Raw genomic sequence first — 17,798 nt, 5'->3', positions numbered from 1 at the left:
TATAGACTTGGACTTATCCATTTCCAAGATGTTTACACTGTAGTCCTGAGCTGTTAAAGTGACCAGAAAGGATATGGGCTCTTTCAGAGGCTTCTCAGCTACGAGTGGGACTTTGGTGGCTCTCGCATGACAAGAAAGGTCATAACAGGAACGGTCAGCACATCCGACAATCTCAATCCAGCCCTAAGAAGACACAATAGAGAGAAACATTTGTAAGTCACACAAGGTTCATTCACAAATGCATGCGGATTATAGGTTAACTCTTTCACATACTCAAGAATAATTCAATTATAGAATCTACACTCAACTTTTATAAATGTTTGAAATGGGAGTAGTTTTATACATCTGGTAGTAGCAGCAGCAGGTGGGAAGGCAAGGATTCACCAAAGGGATCAGCAACATGAGAAGAGGAGATATTACAACAGAAATCATGACATTACAATAAAAGAGCAGCAGAAATAAGAACATGCTATTATGATGCTGTGGTGATGGTAAGTCTGAACATAGGTGACAAAGTTATGAAGGATAACATGTGTGGGGGGATATCACAGCACGCCCCGCACCTACGTCAGTCAGGTTCATAACTCTTCGCCGGAAGACTCTTATGAGAAATTACAAAGAAAATAATACAGTGTGTATGCATTTTTCTGAACCATTAAAAAGGAAAGAAAGGTGGTTCTCTGGTGGCCTAGTGGTTAGGATTCTGGGCTTTCACTGCTGGGGCCCGGGTTCAATCCCTGGTTGGGGAACTGAGATCCCTCAAGCTGCGCTGAGTGGCAAAAAAAAAAAAATTTTTAATTAAAAAAAAAAAAAGGAAAGAAAAAGAAAAATAATAGATTACGATGCATCACAAGAAGGAGGAAATGAATAAAGTGCTAACGCATCCCATCAGCCTTGAAGGGTAAACAGAATGGACAGAGGACAGATGCTCAAAGAGGAAAAAGGAACTTTTTCTATGTTGCTATTTCATTGTTTTAGTGACTTTCTCCCTCTAAAAAGTTTTGAAAAAACTGTTAAGCAGATTCTGAAGGGTGTATTTAAGTGTTAACACCCAATAATACAGCCAGCCCTCTGTATCTGTGGGTTCCTTCCGCATCTGCGAATTCAACCAACTGTGAATGAAAAATACTCAGAAAAAAAAATTCCGGAAAGTTCCAAAAAGCACAACTTAAATTTGCTGCAAATCTGGCAACTATTGGTGTAGCATTTACACTGTGTTCGGTATTCTAAGTAACCTAAAGATGATTTAAAGTATACGCATGTGCATATATGTGCACATGTGCCTAGGGTCTGTGCAGATACTAAGCCATTTTATATAAGAGACTTGAGCATCCAGGATTTCGGTGTCCATGGGGATTGTGGAACCAAGCCTCAGCAGACACCAAGGGATGATGGTATTCCCTCTGTATGAAGTGTCTACTGCTCTCAAAACTTGCCATCAGATAGCTGTACTAAACACACAGATCAGCCGGCCACAAATGTGGGCATTTGTGCTCAATTCAGTTTCCTACCCAACAAAAGAAAACTCAGTAAAGAACAGGTACTGTTTCGGTCACAGAATAAAACTTAATAACAGCAATACTACGACAGGGGTGGCAGGTTCCATTTCTTGTTAACGCCTAAGTTACTTTTCAAAAGCAAAGTGTTTTCAAAAATTCTTAAGAACCTGTTATTTGAATAAGAACAAAAGAGGTAAAAAGCTTAGTTAAGTAGGTATCTAGTTAGTCCTTCTCATGAATACTTACTTTTGCCTTTAATCAAAAGAGTTTGGGAAAATTCAACCATCACAACTACTAAGCTTTCCAAGCACATGCTACCACATGGGGTACTTCAAATAAAGAGGCAAATATAAAACTCATATAAGCTCAGAAACCCCAACACTTAACAACAACAAAAAAATAGGAATTAAAGAAAAAAGCTTAAAAACATGTAACTTGAGCATCTGACAGTCACTAAAGACGTCAACTAGTATATCTATGCTCTTAAACATATAAACTTGGGGCTTCCCTGGTGGCGCAGTGGTTGAGAATCTGCCTGCCAATGCAGGGGACATGGGTTCGAGCCCTGGTCTGGGAAGATCCCACATGCCGCGGAGCAACTAGGCCCGTGAGCCACAACTACTGAGCCTGCGCGTCTGGAGCCTGTGCTCCGCAAGGGGAGAGACCACAACAGTGAGAGGCCCGCGCACCGCGATGAAGAGTGGCCCCCGCTTGCCACAACTAGAGAAAGCCCTCGCACAGAAACGAAGACCCAACACAGCCAAAAATAAGTAAATAAATAAATAAAAATTAAAAAAAAAACATAAACTTGCTCATTATCATTTACTAAAGATGTCAATGAATATATTTATGTACTGAAAGGTGACACTACAAAAACACGCCTAAGAATGGTAGACAACAACTTTGGGATCGTGCTTACCTCTGAGCAGAGAGAGGCAAAGGGTGGAACATTAGCTGTATCAGTAACTTTTTTATTAAAAAAAATAAAATATGAAGCACACAAAAAGAAAATATTAAAGGCTTTAAAGGAGTTCTCCCCTCTCCTTAAAAGTTTGTTACTTCGGAGCTTCTGGTCTTGTTTAGTCCAGTCTTCCAATGACCTTACACAAAACACTGTAGCCTAATCTCAAAGCTAGGCCCACATTTCTGTTTTTAAATTTTTTTCTTAATTCTTTTAAATTTAGGTATAATTAACATATAAGATTATATTAGTTTCAGGTGTACAACATAATGATTCGATATTTGTATATACTGCAAAATGATCACCACAATAAGTCTAGGTAACATCCGTCACCATACACAGTTACAATTTTTTTTCTTGTGATGAGAACATTTAAGACCTACTCTCTAAGCAAATTTCAAATACATAATACAGTACTATTAACTACAGTTACCATGCTGTACCTTACATCCTCAGGACTTATTAGGCTCACATTTTCTGATCTCTCATCCTTGAGGGTTTGGCCACAGCTCACAGTGACACTCAGGAAAGGATGAGCAGGAGTGCAGTAGGGTTTATGAAAGCAGTGTAGCACAATGGTTAAGAGCAGGGGCCTGGAGTCAGATAGCCCTGGTTCACATCCCAGCGCCACCACTCACTAGCTGTGAGACTCGGGCAAATTACCTAACCTCTCAGCACTTCAGTTTCCTCAGAAATAGGACCAATGCACAGAATTACTGTGAGGATTACATAAGATAATAATACACTTAGAACGGTATACAGCCCTTAACAGTTCCAAATATTAAATGAACAAACAAATGAAATGTAATCCAGGCCAGATTCAGAATCTAAATTGAGATAGCAAGAATTTGTGTCCAGGACTTCCCTGGTGGCACAGTGGCTAAGAATCCGCCTGCCAACGCAGGGGACACGGGTTTGAGCCCTGGTCCAGGAAGATCCCACATGCCGCGGAGCAACTAAGCCCGTGTGCCACAACTACTGAGCCTGCACTCTAGAGCCCGTAAGCCACAACTACTGAGCCCACGTGCCACAACTACTGAAGCCTGCGCACGCAGAGCCTGTGCTCCGCAACAAAAGAAGCCACCTCAATGAGAAGCCTGCGCACTGCAATGAAGAGTAGCCCCTGCTCACCGCAACTAGAGAAAAGCCCGCGCACAGCAACGAAGACCCAACGCAGCCAATAAATAAATAAACAAACAAATAAATAAATAAAATAAAAAATAAATCTATAAAAAAAAAAAGAATTTGTGTCCAGTTTAACTTGAAATCTTCTCATACAAAACAGAAAATAGTTTATTGGCTTAATTTGAAAATGAAAAGAAATTCCAGAAAATGTAATACATTTTGAAGTTAATGATCCCCTACAATCCAAAAATAGTTACCACTATCATTTTAGCGTATGTCAAGTAAGCTTGTGAAGAAAGTAAAGTAACAAGAAAAACCTAACAGATTCTTTCCTAATTCCACAAAGGAAAAAGAATATATTAAAAACAATATCAGTAACAGCCACTACAGGTATATGCATACCATTATGCATGTACACATGTGTATATGTTTGTAAAGCATATAAAATTATCTTGAATAGGGGTTGACAAACCAAGACTCATAGGCTAAGAATCGTTTTTAGATTTTTAAAGGGTTGTTAAACAAAAACAAAAAACAAAAACCCCCAACCAAGAAGAGAGGCAACAGAGACCCACAAAGCCTAAAATATTTACTATATTTACTGAAGAAAACATTTGTTCATGCCTGATTTAGAAAAGAGACATGAAACACTTCTGGGGAGCATACAATAGGAAGTTTCACTTTCTCCATAACACACTTAAGAGTTATTTTTTGCTTTCTGTTTTACAAAAAAGGGTCAACATTTTTTTAACGACTTTTATTTTTAATTAAAAAAAAATGTATCCATTAAAAGAAAGTCACTTTAAAAAGTAAAAAGTGAAACCAAGGACATGTGGGAACCACGGACTCCTGGGCTAAAGTCTCCATATGGGTGAGAAGCCTCCCTACCACCAAATGAGGGAGACGCCAGAAGGCTCTTGGCCCCCTTGTTTTGGATGCCACCCCGTTCCCACTGCCACCAATGCAGGAAGCATCTCCTATATCCAAATGCCTTTCAATCCGAAGCTTCAGCACTAATGTTCATGTTTGAGGGTTGGGGGTGGGAAGGAACAGTGAAGAGGTAACCTGGAGGTCTTCTCTGAATTATTATTAAATATACAGAATTTGAGAAAAGGTAGTTCCTAAACAAGAGATCAGAATCTACTAGTCTATCCCCCAAATCTACCAAGTAACTCTCGAAACTAAGAGCACTATGACCTTCTTTACTCAGCCTCACCACCACTTCCAACGTTTGCTGGGGTCCTTGTCAGGAAGAAGGCCACCCCATCTTAGCTGCACTCAGGGATATTACCAATCACACTGCCCTCACCAGGAAAGGACACACCAGCACTGCCCCATCAGTGGCCTTCTCTCGCGCTCTCTCACTCTTACTCTCTCTGTAAAAGCCATCCAAGTCAACAAAGGGCTTCTGGGGCACAGGAGTAGCCCCCCACTTATGAGAGCGCAGGGGGGCAACTACTTTTTCCATTTAGCTCAGGAAGAGATCTTTTTTTTTCTTTTTGTTCCACTCTGACATGAAGCACACAAAGGGCAACTTTGATATCCATGCTTCTAGGTTAACAATGTGAAAATCACATGGTAAAAACCACTGCATTCTACTTACATAGGATGTTTTGGATTCGGCATCCCAACAGTCACAGGCATAATGGGCCATCTCATTCTCCATGTGCTGTCGGAAGCGGAGCTTATCTGGAGATACACCAACCTTCACGAGGTAGAGGTAGATGCGGCCAATGAAATAGCCTAATACTGAGTTGTTAATCACGCCCTAAAAATAAATGAATAAACAAATAAGTAGATAAATAGGCAAGCAGCATGCAAGCAAGCATAGAGGAACGAACAAAAACACAAACATTAATGCTTTTGAAGGACAAGGTACCATTTTCCATTGAGTTATTCATCATCTACTGAAAAATTTTTGAAACACAAGGTAAGCTAATTTATCCAGCTTTCAGAACAATCTTAGATACCCAAAATGTGATCTTGGCTATTTTCAAAAGGTTTAACTGTCAAGATAACAAGCAGATAATAATGGCGTCATTCAAAATCTTTCTACCATACTCACTGGGTCAGCAAAAATTCAGCCTAATACCTCATACCTTCTAAATCTACAGTGCTAAAAATGACATTCATAAAAATGACCCTAAGGAATTATAAATATATTTCTTCTGAATTAGCAGAAGTCATAAGACATGCTGAGGGGATTTTAATGTACTCTTATCCAATGAAATTTGTGAATCCCATATAGTATATGTAATCTTATATTTTTAGTACAGAAGGATCTTAGAAATCATCTAGCCCCATCTCCTAGCCCCTGCAGGGCTCTTTTCTGCAAAACAGCTGACAAGTTACCCCTTAGCCTCTACTTGAATATTTTCAGACAGGAAGCTCATTGTTCCCAGGGCAATTCATTCCACTATTAGGCAGCAGCTACTGTTGGAATGTTTTCACTCACTTATTTCTCCAAGCAAATAATTAGAGAAATTCTATTACGTGCAAGGCCTTACCCCAACTGCTATGGGTAATGCAGAAGAGTTTAAAATCCAGAGGGCTTGCTTTCTGTGAGTCAAAATGTCCCCCCAAAAGTAGTATACACTGTTAAAAGTCAGATTGATGGGGCACAGTTCAAACCAAGAACTTTTTTCCAAGTGCTCTGCTAAACATATTTTTCATGTTAGCCCCAATGGTCCACAGAGTGGCATGTTCAGTAATTTCCTCCCACTATAATAATAGTGTGTAATAAATACTGTATAAAAACACATACTGTATCAAAATAAAATGACTGCCAAAATAAGATATTTTGTCATCCAGTACACAGAATTTGCTAAGTGCCGAAAACCTGGAATAGGTATAATCTAAATTAAGTTACCTGTGGAATCTTACCTGTTCAACAGCATCTCCGAGGCGCATTTTCCGAGCAGACTGTCCGCTGACCTGGGCTTTCGCTGAATACAAATACAGGTGGAGGTCTGCCACATTCTGGAACTTGGGATGGTCTTTCTCACTGGGATCTACAAAGTGCTCAATTTCTGCCATTGTGAATTCTCTGAAAGCCAAAATATAAGGGATAAAAGATGCACACTTCACTATAAAAAACAAACAAAAGCCATTATTTTCAACTTCATTCTACAATGATACAGAATGATATGGAAAATAGTTTTTAGAGAACAGATTGATACAGTTTTTTTAAAGTTAGGAGAACCTGAGTAAACATCAGACACACACAAAAAATGAGATACTGAATAATGGCTTCCGAATAAAATGATTTTTCCTTAAAGCATTAGCAAGTCTTTATAGATGTACACTAAATGAAGCTCCTAATATTTACTTTTCATAGAATGGGAAATTAAAAGTGCATTGAAATTATTCTTTAGCTTTTATAGCAGTGTGATTTCTTCCTTTTTCTTGCTCTGAACAAGTAAATGACTGATAATGGCACCATACAGCTGGTGTCTTTAGAGTAGCAGCTTCTCAAATAAAGTGTTATTCAAGGCAGAGGACATAGGCATGAATCGAAAAAGCTAACATCAAGCTAACTGCATAATGATGAAATAAGTAGGCACATAGTAATGGTTTCCCAAAGAGATTTCTCTGAATGGCAATTTAGTAGCTATTGGGTGGAAAAGAGTTTTAAGTTAATTTTAGGAGTCAAAATCAAATCTCTCTTCTTTAAAACACACACACAATTTACTAGTGCACTTTCATGATTATCTCAGATGTTTTAGAAGTAATGAAAAATTGCTTAAATGGTTCCTAAAAATACATGAAATGCATTGCGAAAGAGCTTTGATATTTTTTTCAATTTTATTTTTTAATGGTATCCCTTATTTGGTCCAGCAGCACCTATGTCTTGTCTTTCAACAGCTATCAAACATCTTCTGTGCGCATAGAAATATGAGAGAGAGAAGTATGATGTCTGTCCTCACACAGCTTCCAACTGGGATGACAGCAACACAACATCTAAAATGAAGGGCAGATCAAAATAAGGACCTTGTCCAGAATCCCCAAATAATCTGCTGCCAAAGTCTTTCCATCTGTTCTGTCAAATAATCCCAGCTCAAAGACAGGAGATAGAAATCAACACTAATACTGATTGTATCAGCTGTCTGTTGTCTTTGAGTTCAGAGACTCTACCTGGAACTCTGGAGACATAAAATAGACATAGGACTAGAAGACAGAGCCAGCCAATCAAAATAAAATTTAATTTAAAAAAATTTCATATGAACAATCCAATGCTCCCAACCTAAACCAAAGGAAGCATAGCTATACAAAGACTTATCACCTGATAACTCTATGTCAAGAAGAAACACTAAACAAACAAGTCCTAGCCCTACCATGAAACAAAAGCCATGGGGATACAGACTCGTGGAAGAATGAGTGGATTTCTAGCCAGGATCTTGCAGAGGCACATGACAAAACCAACCAAAATCCAGATGGAACACTTTGAACTGAAAGTGACCAAGGAATAAAATGTCAGGAAGCCCCAAGGGACTTTCCCCAGTTAACTCCTGGGGTTGCTCCTCTGTTCTGAGCTGGTTTTCCTATTTACCATTTCTTATTCCACAGGCCCCAGGTTTTGTCTTACTTCACGGTCCTTTATACTCATCCAACAGCTACACTACTTGATGTGAATCCTCTCCAAAACAGTGGCTTTAGACAAGCTCAGTCTCACACAGCTTCCTCAGTATTCTGAAAGCATGCGTGCAGACACTAGTGGGACAGAGGGGAAGCCCAGAAGCAAAACGAGAAAAGATACGAAGAAACCCAGACATTGAGAAATAAAACAGATTTAAGTCTGACAAGTTTTTCATTGTTACAGCACCTAGTTAAAGTTTAGGACTACCTCTTCTCTCTGCAGCAAGGTCCAGGAGGGTCCTCCCCACTCCATTTCTCTAGGTTGTGCAAGCTCCTTACTCATGAAGTCTCCCTTTTCTAGACCATTCAGCTGAAGGGACTATAGGCCTAAAGATACAGTCTGGTGAGAACATAGGAGCATTTCCTCAGAGGGTGTCATGGGGACTAACAAGATTAGGCAGGTGCTTTGATGTAGAGTCACAGGCTGGAATATGCTATGACTGATGCCTGTAATTACAGCAAGTAAGAAAAGAAGAGAGGAAATGCGTGGGCCACTGGGGCTGTGGAAAATAGTTCTGGAGTCTAAGAAAGTTAAGTTTACCTACATATCCCATTTTTATATCGAATTTATTACCTTAAGAGATGATATCAGTAAGAAAATGTATAGAAATCTCAAAAAACTTAAGTCATAAATAGCTAAGTCATAATAAGTTTCTAAAGAAAAACGTAACTCAGAAGCGCCAGGATGCCTTCCCACACATTCTGGATACACCTGACAAAGGGAGGTTATTAGAATAGAGACAAGAGAGCATCTGAACTAGCATAGATAGCGGTAAGCTTGCTAGCTGGACGCTGTCATAAAGGTGCCCCAAATATCTGGAGGAATACCATCTGGCTGCTGAAACACCCTCACCCCAATACCAGCAATGCCATCTGCCCTGGACACCTAGAATGGCCCTCCTGCCCTAACCATCACCTCCTTCCTCCCCACCTCACCCTACACTCATCTATACCACCACTGCCAGAGAATGCCTCGGTGTAGACAATCAAGATCTTGCCATCCTCAAAACATAAGATGAACAAGGAGAAAAGATCATTTTGGATCAGATGTGAAACTTCAGCTATTCTTCACCCTCCTTTCTTTCCCTTCAAGTCCACTTCAGTCACTCAAAACTGTCCATCATCCCAGAGATTACATTTGGAGGTAACAAACAAACAGCAAGTATATAATCATGTTAAAACAGCAAGTATATAATCATGTTAAAACAGCAAGCTTTGTTTCCACTTCAATGCCAAAATCATTTACTAACTTCACCAGAAGAATAACATGGGCAGTACCTGACTCGGATCAGTCCAGATCGAGGGGAGATCTCATTTCTGAAAGAATTTCCAATCTGGGCAGCAGCAAAAGGCAACCTTCCTTGGTTGAATTCCAAAAGTCGTTTGAAATTCAGGAAAATCCCCTGTGCAGTTTCTGGTCTCAAGTATCTGGAAATATAAACAAATCAGTCTGTTATAAAGGAGGAAATTATGTTTTCCAATAAATCTGAAATTCTAGATACAAATCCTAAAAGTCCTAAATATACTATCTTCACACAAAGCTGTATGGGCCCTAAAAAAAAAAAAAAAAAAAAAGTTTTAGAAATAGAAATTTTCCTCAGTAGCAAACATTCTCAAACAGGTAATAGAGAAGGTGTTAGACATGTCATTTAATTTCATCACTCCAGTGAATCACACATGACCTCTCTTACAATATCTCTAAAACCTCTGATATTCTCCTGACTAATCATTTACTTTGGAGGCAGATGACAATTTTAGATCCTTTTGAAAATAAAGTAAGTATACCTCTGCTGTTAACTCCCCAGCATAACTGTGGAGCTAAAAAGAAGCTGGTACGGGCTGACATTTAACATTAGAGCTCACTCATCACAATCATCACACCATGGCAGGCAATTTTCAGGGTTTTTCATATCATTTTCTTCTTTGTACCCAGAGACACAAAGATATAGAGAAGTCCAGAATGATCGACACTTTGTGGTACTTTATATCTTCAGCCAGAGGCCTCTTCTGTATTTCTCCACATTTTAAAAAGTTACCGTCACTCAAATGCACCCTGATAGCCATTGTTTTCTTCTCAATTTCACAGACAATATTCTGGGCAAAACATCACATAAGAAAGCGCTCCCAACAGCCTACTTCAAAAGAAACGTTTTATGAAAACAACTTTAAAGTAAAGAAAAATTAAAATTTTACTCTCGTCTCACTCTTCTCTTCAACAACTCTTTTCATTTTGTGGTTTTTATCCAAATATAAGTATAGTTACAGTTAATATGTATATTTATTAAGTAGAATGTACTAAATTATACTTTATACTTTTCTATTTTCTAAAAATATCGTAAAATTTTCTCATATTTAACAGTTACAGGGTATTCTACTAAAATAACCTACTTTACTATAATTTATTTAACCATCCTGAAATTATGGGATAAATAGGTTATTTCTACTTTTCATTTATACACTCTTGATAAGTATAGCTTCCTTTCCTTTTGAGTTATTTCCTTAGATAAATTCACAGGAGTGGGGAGGCAGGTCAGAGGGCATGGCCCATTTTATGACTCTCTGTATGTATTGCCGAAATGAAAGGTTCACCCTTGGCCTCTTTCCACAAAATATCCTAAATCAACCCACTGTCTTATTAAAATAATTCCAATAATACATCCTGTCACAATTAATTTTTATTATTCTTTAGTTTCTATTCCAGGAAATATGATCTATCTAGCTTCATCTAGCAAAACCCGTCCTCTTTCCCTAAAATGAGACCATGAGAAAAACATCTGAAGCTATGAAATGGAATACTTTGACTAAGTTTGTTAACAATGGACAAGGAATCTGGACATACAGATTCTTCTTCTGAATCATATTGTAAACTGTTCAGGTTTTCTTTACTCTATCTGTGAAAACCACACTTTAGCTTGAATCAACAAGCTAAACGTATCCTGTCCAACATGGTAGGTCACTAGTCACATGTCTATTTAAATTTAAATTCTTAAAATTAAATAAATTTAGAAATTCAGTTCCTCAGAAGCACTAGCCCCATTTCAAGTGCACAACAGCCCCATGTGGCTAGTGGCTACCATATGGGCCAGCACAGATTATAGAATATTTCCACCACTGCAGAAAGCTCCATTGGGCAGTGCTGATCTACAACAAATGGTTTCTAAAGTCTCCTTTGACAGTAAGTTCAACGTCTTTCAAAATCATCCTCCAACCCTCTCTCCTGCCCTATGCAGCTATAACTACAAGATGTGATGATCACAGACTTCTGTGTTTATTTTATGACCAAAAAAAAAATCATCATATATGCTAAAAAAAAAAAACTATATTCAGGAAGAATTAGAAGAAATAAAATTTAAGAATACATCTGTCATTATTTCTCCTTAATATATTTGTCTACACTTTCTACAAATCACTTTTCAAACATTTTCCTTCATGGCTGATATTGATATTTACCTTTTATTACAAGTAATTTTAATAACTTCATTACATAAACAATAAGTGATACATACCCAGGCATGTTTCCTCCAGGCCCAATGAAGGTCTTGAACATTAAGTTAAAAGGCACTGGAGGGGAAAGATCATTTCCAGTAGTGGGGGATTTTACATTATAGTTCACGAAAAGATCCCCCAGTTCTTGCTGTCCATAGTTATCGAGCTGAAGAATACATCAAGAAAATGATTAGTGTAAAAGACAGAAAAAACAAGGCATACAATAAAGTATTATATATAAAACCCCATCCATCATTAAAATTCACCCAAAATAAAAACATCAGAATTAACCTAACCTTCAAGATATTTACATTAAACCCATAAACAGTTTATACTCTTTCCATTTACCAACAGAGAAATGGAGTATCTTTCTGGGACCGACCTAAAATTAACACACGTACCATTGAAAGATACAAAGGTACAATGAAAGATAAGGTAAAATACCTCTTGTTGAATTATAATAGTTACTGGTTGGCAAGAATCTGAATCACATAAATAAGTTTTCACAGTTGAATTTTACTACTCTGTATACTTAAGAGCCAGGTGCACTTCCCTGTCTATTAATTAAATGTGCATGTAACTTTCCTTTCCCATCAGATATTAAGTTCCTTGAAGGTAGAAGCTGTGTCGTATTCACTTCTGCATTTTCCAGGGCACTGCACATCCTATACATTGATGATCAATGCCAAACCCTCTAAAATGATATATGAGCTCCAATTCAAAAACTTCAAATGACTATGACAAACCATCTAATAGTAAAGAATATTTAAAACTTAAAAAAAAAAACTTCTAATAGAAATAAAATAATTAGATAAATCAACTAATGAGTGATGGCATGTGGGGTCAGAAAAACCAGGGTAAATCACCCAACTCCACCACTTATGGGTTGTGTGATTCAGGATCAAGTTCCAACCTAATCTCTCTGAGCCTCCGTTTGCTTATCTGTAAAATAGGAAGAACAGATTCTACCTCACTTCTTTACCACAGAGGGTGAATCAATGCCTTTTATTTTTTTTTTTTAATTTTTATTTATCTATTTATTTTTGGTTGTGTTGGGCCTTCATTGCTGTGCACAGGCTTTCTCTAGTTGCGGCGAGTGGGGAGCTACTCTTCGTTGCGGTGCGCAGGCTTCTCATTGCCGTGGCTTCTCTTGTTGCAGAGCATAGGCTCTAGGCGCGCGGGCTTCAGTAGCTGTGGCGCATGGACTTCAGCAGTTGTGGCTTGCGGGCTCCAGAGTGCAGGCTCAGCAGTTGTGGCACACGGGGCTTAGTTGCTCCGCAGCATGTGGGACCTTACCGGACCAGGGTTCGAACCCATGTCCCCTGCATTGGCAGGTGGATTCTTAACCACTGCGCCACCAGGGAAGTCCGTCAATGCCTTTTTTATTTTTAATTTTTTTTTAAAGTTTATTATTTATTTTTGACTGCATTGGGTCTTTGTTGCTGCGCGCAGCTTTCTCTAGTTGCGGCGAGCAGGGGCTACTCTTCGTTGCAATGGGCGGGCTTCTCATTGCGATGGCTTGTGTGGTTGCGGAGCATGGTCTCTAGGCGCGTGAGCTTCAGTAGTTGTGGTTCGCGAGCTCTAGAGCACAGGCTCAGTAGTTGCTCTGCGGCATATGCTCCCAGAACAGGGCTCGAACCCGTGTCCCCTGCATTGGCAGGCGGATTCTTAACCACTGCGCCACCAGGGAAGCCCCCTCAATGCCTTTTAGATAAACTATCACGCTTCATAAAGCTAACAAGGAGTCACAGGCACTAACAGGTCCAGAAAATGCCATTATGTGTTGAAGCAACAGATGCGCCTCTGGCCAGGGAATCCACTGGGGCCATTTCTGAGTATCAGGCCGTTTCCATGGGTTCCTAACTTTTCACTAAAGATTAAACTGACAGCTATATACAAGTGACCCTTGAACAACACATAAAACTTATAGCTGGCCCTCTGTAACCGCAGTTCCCTTGCATCTGCAGATTCAACCAACCACAAACCGTGTAGTACTGTAGTATTTGCTACTGAAAAATAGCAGAGTGTAAGTGGGCCTGCACAGTTCAAACCCACGTTGTTCAAGGGTCAACAAATGATACAATATGGCAAATCAAAACCCAAACTGTTCTCCTGGAACACATATCTGAGATGAAACAGAAAGTGCTCAAACCATAAATTATGACTTAACAAAACAACTAATTACTTCCTGTTTCTGACAATTTATTTGGAAATAAACGAAACTGTTAAGATCAAAGACATGTGCACACAAAACCTTAATAAGTCTAAAATTCTGAATGGGAAACAGAATAATTTAAGGGTAATTTGAGGTGCTTTTCATTTCTTCTTTCTTATACAGGTCATGCCTTTGGAAAAAGAAGGAAATGAGAAATGAGGGTGTGGCCATAACAGTATCAAAGAACAAGAATTGATTTTCTAAACCATGAGTAACAACATTAAAGCAATGAGCTTCAAGCAAGGGATAAAACATACTTCACAAGGTTCAAAATAAATTGGCAGATGAGTCAATAGCCAGATTAAGAGGTTTTTCAATTTAAATGAGGAAGGAGAAAATTTCTCAGCTAATGTTGGAAAGCTAGATACCACAGAGGAAAATCAGCATGTTTAAAAAAATTAGGGCAACGGTGGAGAAGTATCCAGTAATTTTCATGAGAGAAAAGCAGAGTTAGAGTCCTACATTCAGCCTCATTTATATACCAATGTAAAGAAAAAATATATAAACACGGCACTGGTTGTTGTTTTCTTTTATCCAAGGAAGTAAAAAAAATTTAAGAGGTGAGCCCTGGTAGACCTCATGATCAAACATGGTGCTGGAGAAATGTACTTTGCTTAAAAGGATGGATGAGGTGAGAAATCAGCAACATTCACACACAGGCATGTTCAACTTCCTGGGGCAAAGGTGTGCAGTTTTCATCATATTTTTAACGTAGTATGTGACCTAAAAAAAGGATAAGAACTACTTCTGATATAGAAGGTACTTCTGCACTTGGTAAAAGTCAGAATAGATGATCTCAATGCCTTTCCTAAAACTTGTCAACTTCAATACAAATTATAAAACTAAAGGTCTACAGGAAAAGCAGGGGCCTGCTCCATCAGGTTCTAAAAAGAATAGCATGTAGTCAGGGACAGTGCAACCAGAAGCAGATCAAGTGGCTGATGAGACAGTGCTCATATAGATATCTGCCCTAAATCTCCACACTGAATGCTATCCATCATTAGACACTGTCCTGGTTTTTGCTGTTAAATCCAGAAAACTGGTTTCCGAAGAGAGAGAACTTATTTCATGCCTATTTACATTGACTTGCTAGTTTGACAGAAATAAAGGTTAGTCACAAAAGGTTGACAGAGAAGAAAATAAAAATGCAAAAAGAGATGATATGAGGGACAGAAGGTAAACTCTCCTTTTTTACTATTGTGACCAGGTCAGCACAATATGGAATTCAACAGTTATCAAATGCTGAAAGACACACAGCACCTACCTGGGTTATTGCGATCTCTCAAGTACTCACCTGGGCCAAGACACTTTCCATCTCTGATTTCTTCTCAGCAGAACACTTCTTATCAGACATCAATTTCTGTAAATGAGCTATAAGAACAACAGTGTTAGTACATGTCAATTTCAATCAATGGGAAAAAGGACAACATACTTTTGAGTTTCAGTGTTGGTCAGGTAAAAAAACGAACCCAAGGATAATGTTCTTAATTTATATGAATCCCATGGTTGATTTTACAGGGACAGTCATGATATTGTCTTGATTCTTTCCATGACTTAGAACTTCTAATTATCTGTATATAACTTTTTTTTTTCAATAAGGGTCTTGTTCTGTATACTTAAGATCTGTGCACTTTACTCTTTATATGTTATGTCCCAAGAAAAAGTTTTAAAACTTGAGAGAAAAGTTTAATCCAAACCCTTTGTTTTGATCAATCCTACTTGAAAGGTTATTTATCTGAGATGAAGAACCATACCTTTCAATAGATGGTCAGCACGAAAACACTCTCCATTTTTTACATCTTTCACCATGAAGTCAGCAAATTTGTCTACATGGCCAGAAGTCCTAAGTTAATAAATGCCAAGTCAATTAGTCATTTTCATACAAATTAACACATAAACTTTACCTTATAAGACAATCTCCCTTCTATATATTTATCCAAAGTTTACATCTGTATATCTGAAAGATGGAAGCTCCCATATCTATTATGATATATCCCATGGTAGATAAAAATGTACACCAAAGAAAATTCTTCCTCAAATCTATTCCCACCCTCTCCCCAACTTCTTCCTCCCCTTAGGAATAAAAATACTAACTAGATTACACTTTTCCACAAATTGTCATAAAGTCTGTGCTACTTTGCAGAATCAATAAATCCATGCCTATCCCATTATTATTACTGATCTAAGCAAAGGCCAAAACCATGGGGAATTTGACTAGCCAAGACTTTGTGATAACTCAGTATACACACTGAACCTTAAGGAAAGAGTTTTCTGCCACTGAAACCTGGTTGGACACTGGCATTCTCTCTGGACAGCTATTAGTGGGGCAAGTAGCTAAAGAATAGGCTGTCCTGATCCATCGTCAAGAATTCAACTTGTTTTAATTGGCTGAAATTATTAAGAGAGAGCCTAAACTATACAAATAGCGAAAATTAGCTCTTTAACAGGCAACATTAAATGAATGAAGTGATGAGATACAAAATGTAAGAATTCCTCTTTCAGTTTCATATTTGAGAAATCCTGACCTGCTTTCAACAATGTTGGTAGGAATAATCTAAATTTCTGCATTGAAGCATCAATACAAATAGTAGCATTTGATTTAAAATACATACACACCTTTGCCCAGAGCTTCTATGAATTTATACTAAGGAAATAATCAGGATATACATTAAAATTCAACTATTGGGATGTTCAATGCAATCAAACATCAGAAACAACTTAAATGCCTACACTCATGCACTAGTTAGGTAAATTATGGCACATCCATAAAAGAGAATACTATTCTGTCATTAAAAATACTTTAGAAGAATACTTAATGACATAATGTTCACCTATATTATGTGAAAAAAAGCACTGTGCTACTAAATGCATATGAACTTAAAAAGACAGAAAGGATAAATACAACATTTTTAACATGGTTACCTGTGGGCAATGAGTATATATTTTCTTTGTTTTTCTTTATTTTCCAGATTTTCACGATGAACATGGGTAGTTTTTTGAATCAAAAAGTTACTTAACTATGCATATTAAAGAATGTCAACCCTCAAAGTAGAGACCTTACTTTAAAACTGGCTCAGGGGTGAGCATGGTGCAATCAATCTCCAGAATCTGTTCCTCTTGGATAAAGTGCTGCCTCCAGGTCTGAATAATATTGTTTTTCAAAGCACATCCAACTGGCCCAAAATCATAGAGACCACTAACACCTGCAAAATATGAGAGGAAAACGGGTACTCTACTTTGTCACTCTGAACGAATCAAAGCAAGCAGACGTGAGAAACTGATACTTGTAAGACTTCACATACTCCCTAAAAATGTATTCAAGACAACACTTCAAATCCCTTAATACTGAAGAGCATTATTTCCAGCTAGCTGACAGAAGTAAAACTAAAATGGTCTTACTCCATTAACTGCGGTATTTCCATATTTGAAATTTCAAGTAGGATTAGCAAAAAACTAAAAACAAAAGTTCCTCCATATGTAAGAAACAAAATGAAAAAGCAAATTATAGTTTTCTGCCATAGAAATTAGAAAATAATTTGCTGCATCAGCTGAATAACAATGATCTCAAATTTTAGCACCCAATTCTCTAATTTATTCTTGGGTATTTGAGCCACTATTTAAACCTCAAGAAGTTAAACATTTAGAGATCTGCTCAGACTAAAACTCAAATCAAGCTTCAGTGGCAAAGTACTGAAAGTCTAATATTGTTGCAGTAACCTCTGTTAACTATGAAAAATATCAGTGAATTATACTGGTCTACATAAATTCATATAGTGTTCAGAAAGATGTAGAGATTTATCTGCATAGCCATGAAGAACGTTTTCTCCTGGCAGTTGCCATAATGAATAATCTAGAAACTATGGTTTACCACTGCCCT

The 17,798-nt window shown here is 38.0% G+C and overlaps 1 protein-coding gene across 1 annotated transcript in view; it reads right to left on the bottom strand.

Annotated features, from left to right (window-relative positions):
- The window catches only part of GARS1 (glycyl-tRNA synthetase 1), a 39,031-nt gene that overhangs the window by 12,537 nt on the left and 8,696 nt on the right, over positions 1-17,798 (bottom strand). Inside the window, exons 4-11 of the mRNA XM_082398049.1 lie at positions 16,983-17,124; positions 15,676-15,764; positions 15,216-15,292; positions 11,727-11,872; positions 9,499-9,648; positions 6,469-6,631; positions 5,189-5,353; positions 39-183 (exon numbers count right to left, since the gene is read on the bottom strand). Coding sequence (XP_082254175.1) covers positions 39-183; positions 5,189-5,353; positions 6,469-6,631; positions 9,499-9,648; positions 11,727-11,872; positions 15,216-15,292; positions 15,676-15,764; positions 16,983-17,124 — 1,077 coding nt within the window. The remainder of the gene's footprint in view (positions 1-38; positions 184-5,188; positions 5,354-6,468; positions 6,632-9,498; positions 9,649-11,726; positions 11,873-15,215; positions 15,293-15,675; positions 15,765-16,982; positions 17,125-17,798) is intronic.

This window comes from Balaenoptera borealis (genome assembly GCF_965194805.1).
Source record: "Balaenoptera borealis genome assembly, chromosome: 7".
In the NCBI taxonomy this organism is placed as follows: domain Eukaryota; kingdom Metazoa; phylum Chordata; class Mammalia; order Artiodactyla; family Balaenopteridae; genus Balaenoptera; species Balaenoptera borealis.
This window is presented reverse-complemented; position numbering and strand designations above follow the sequence as displayed.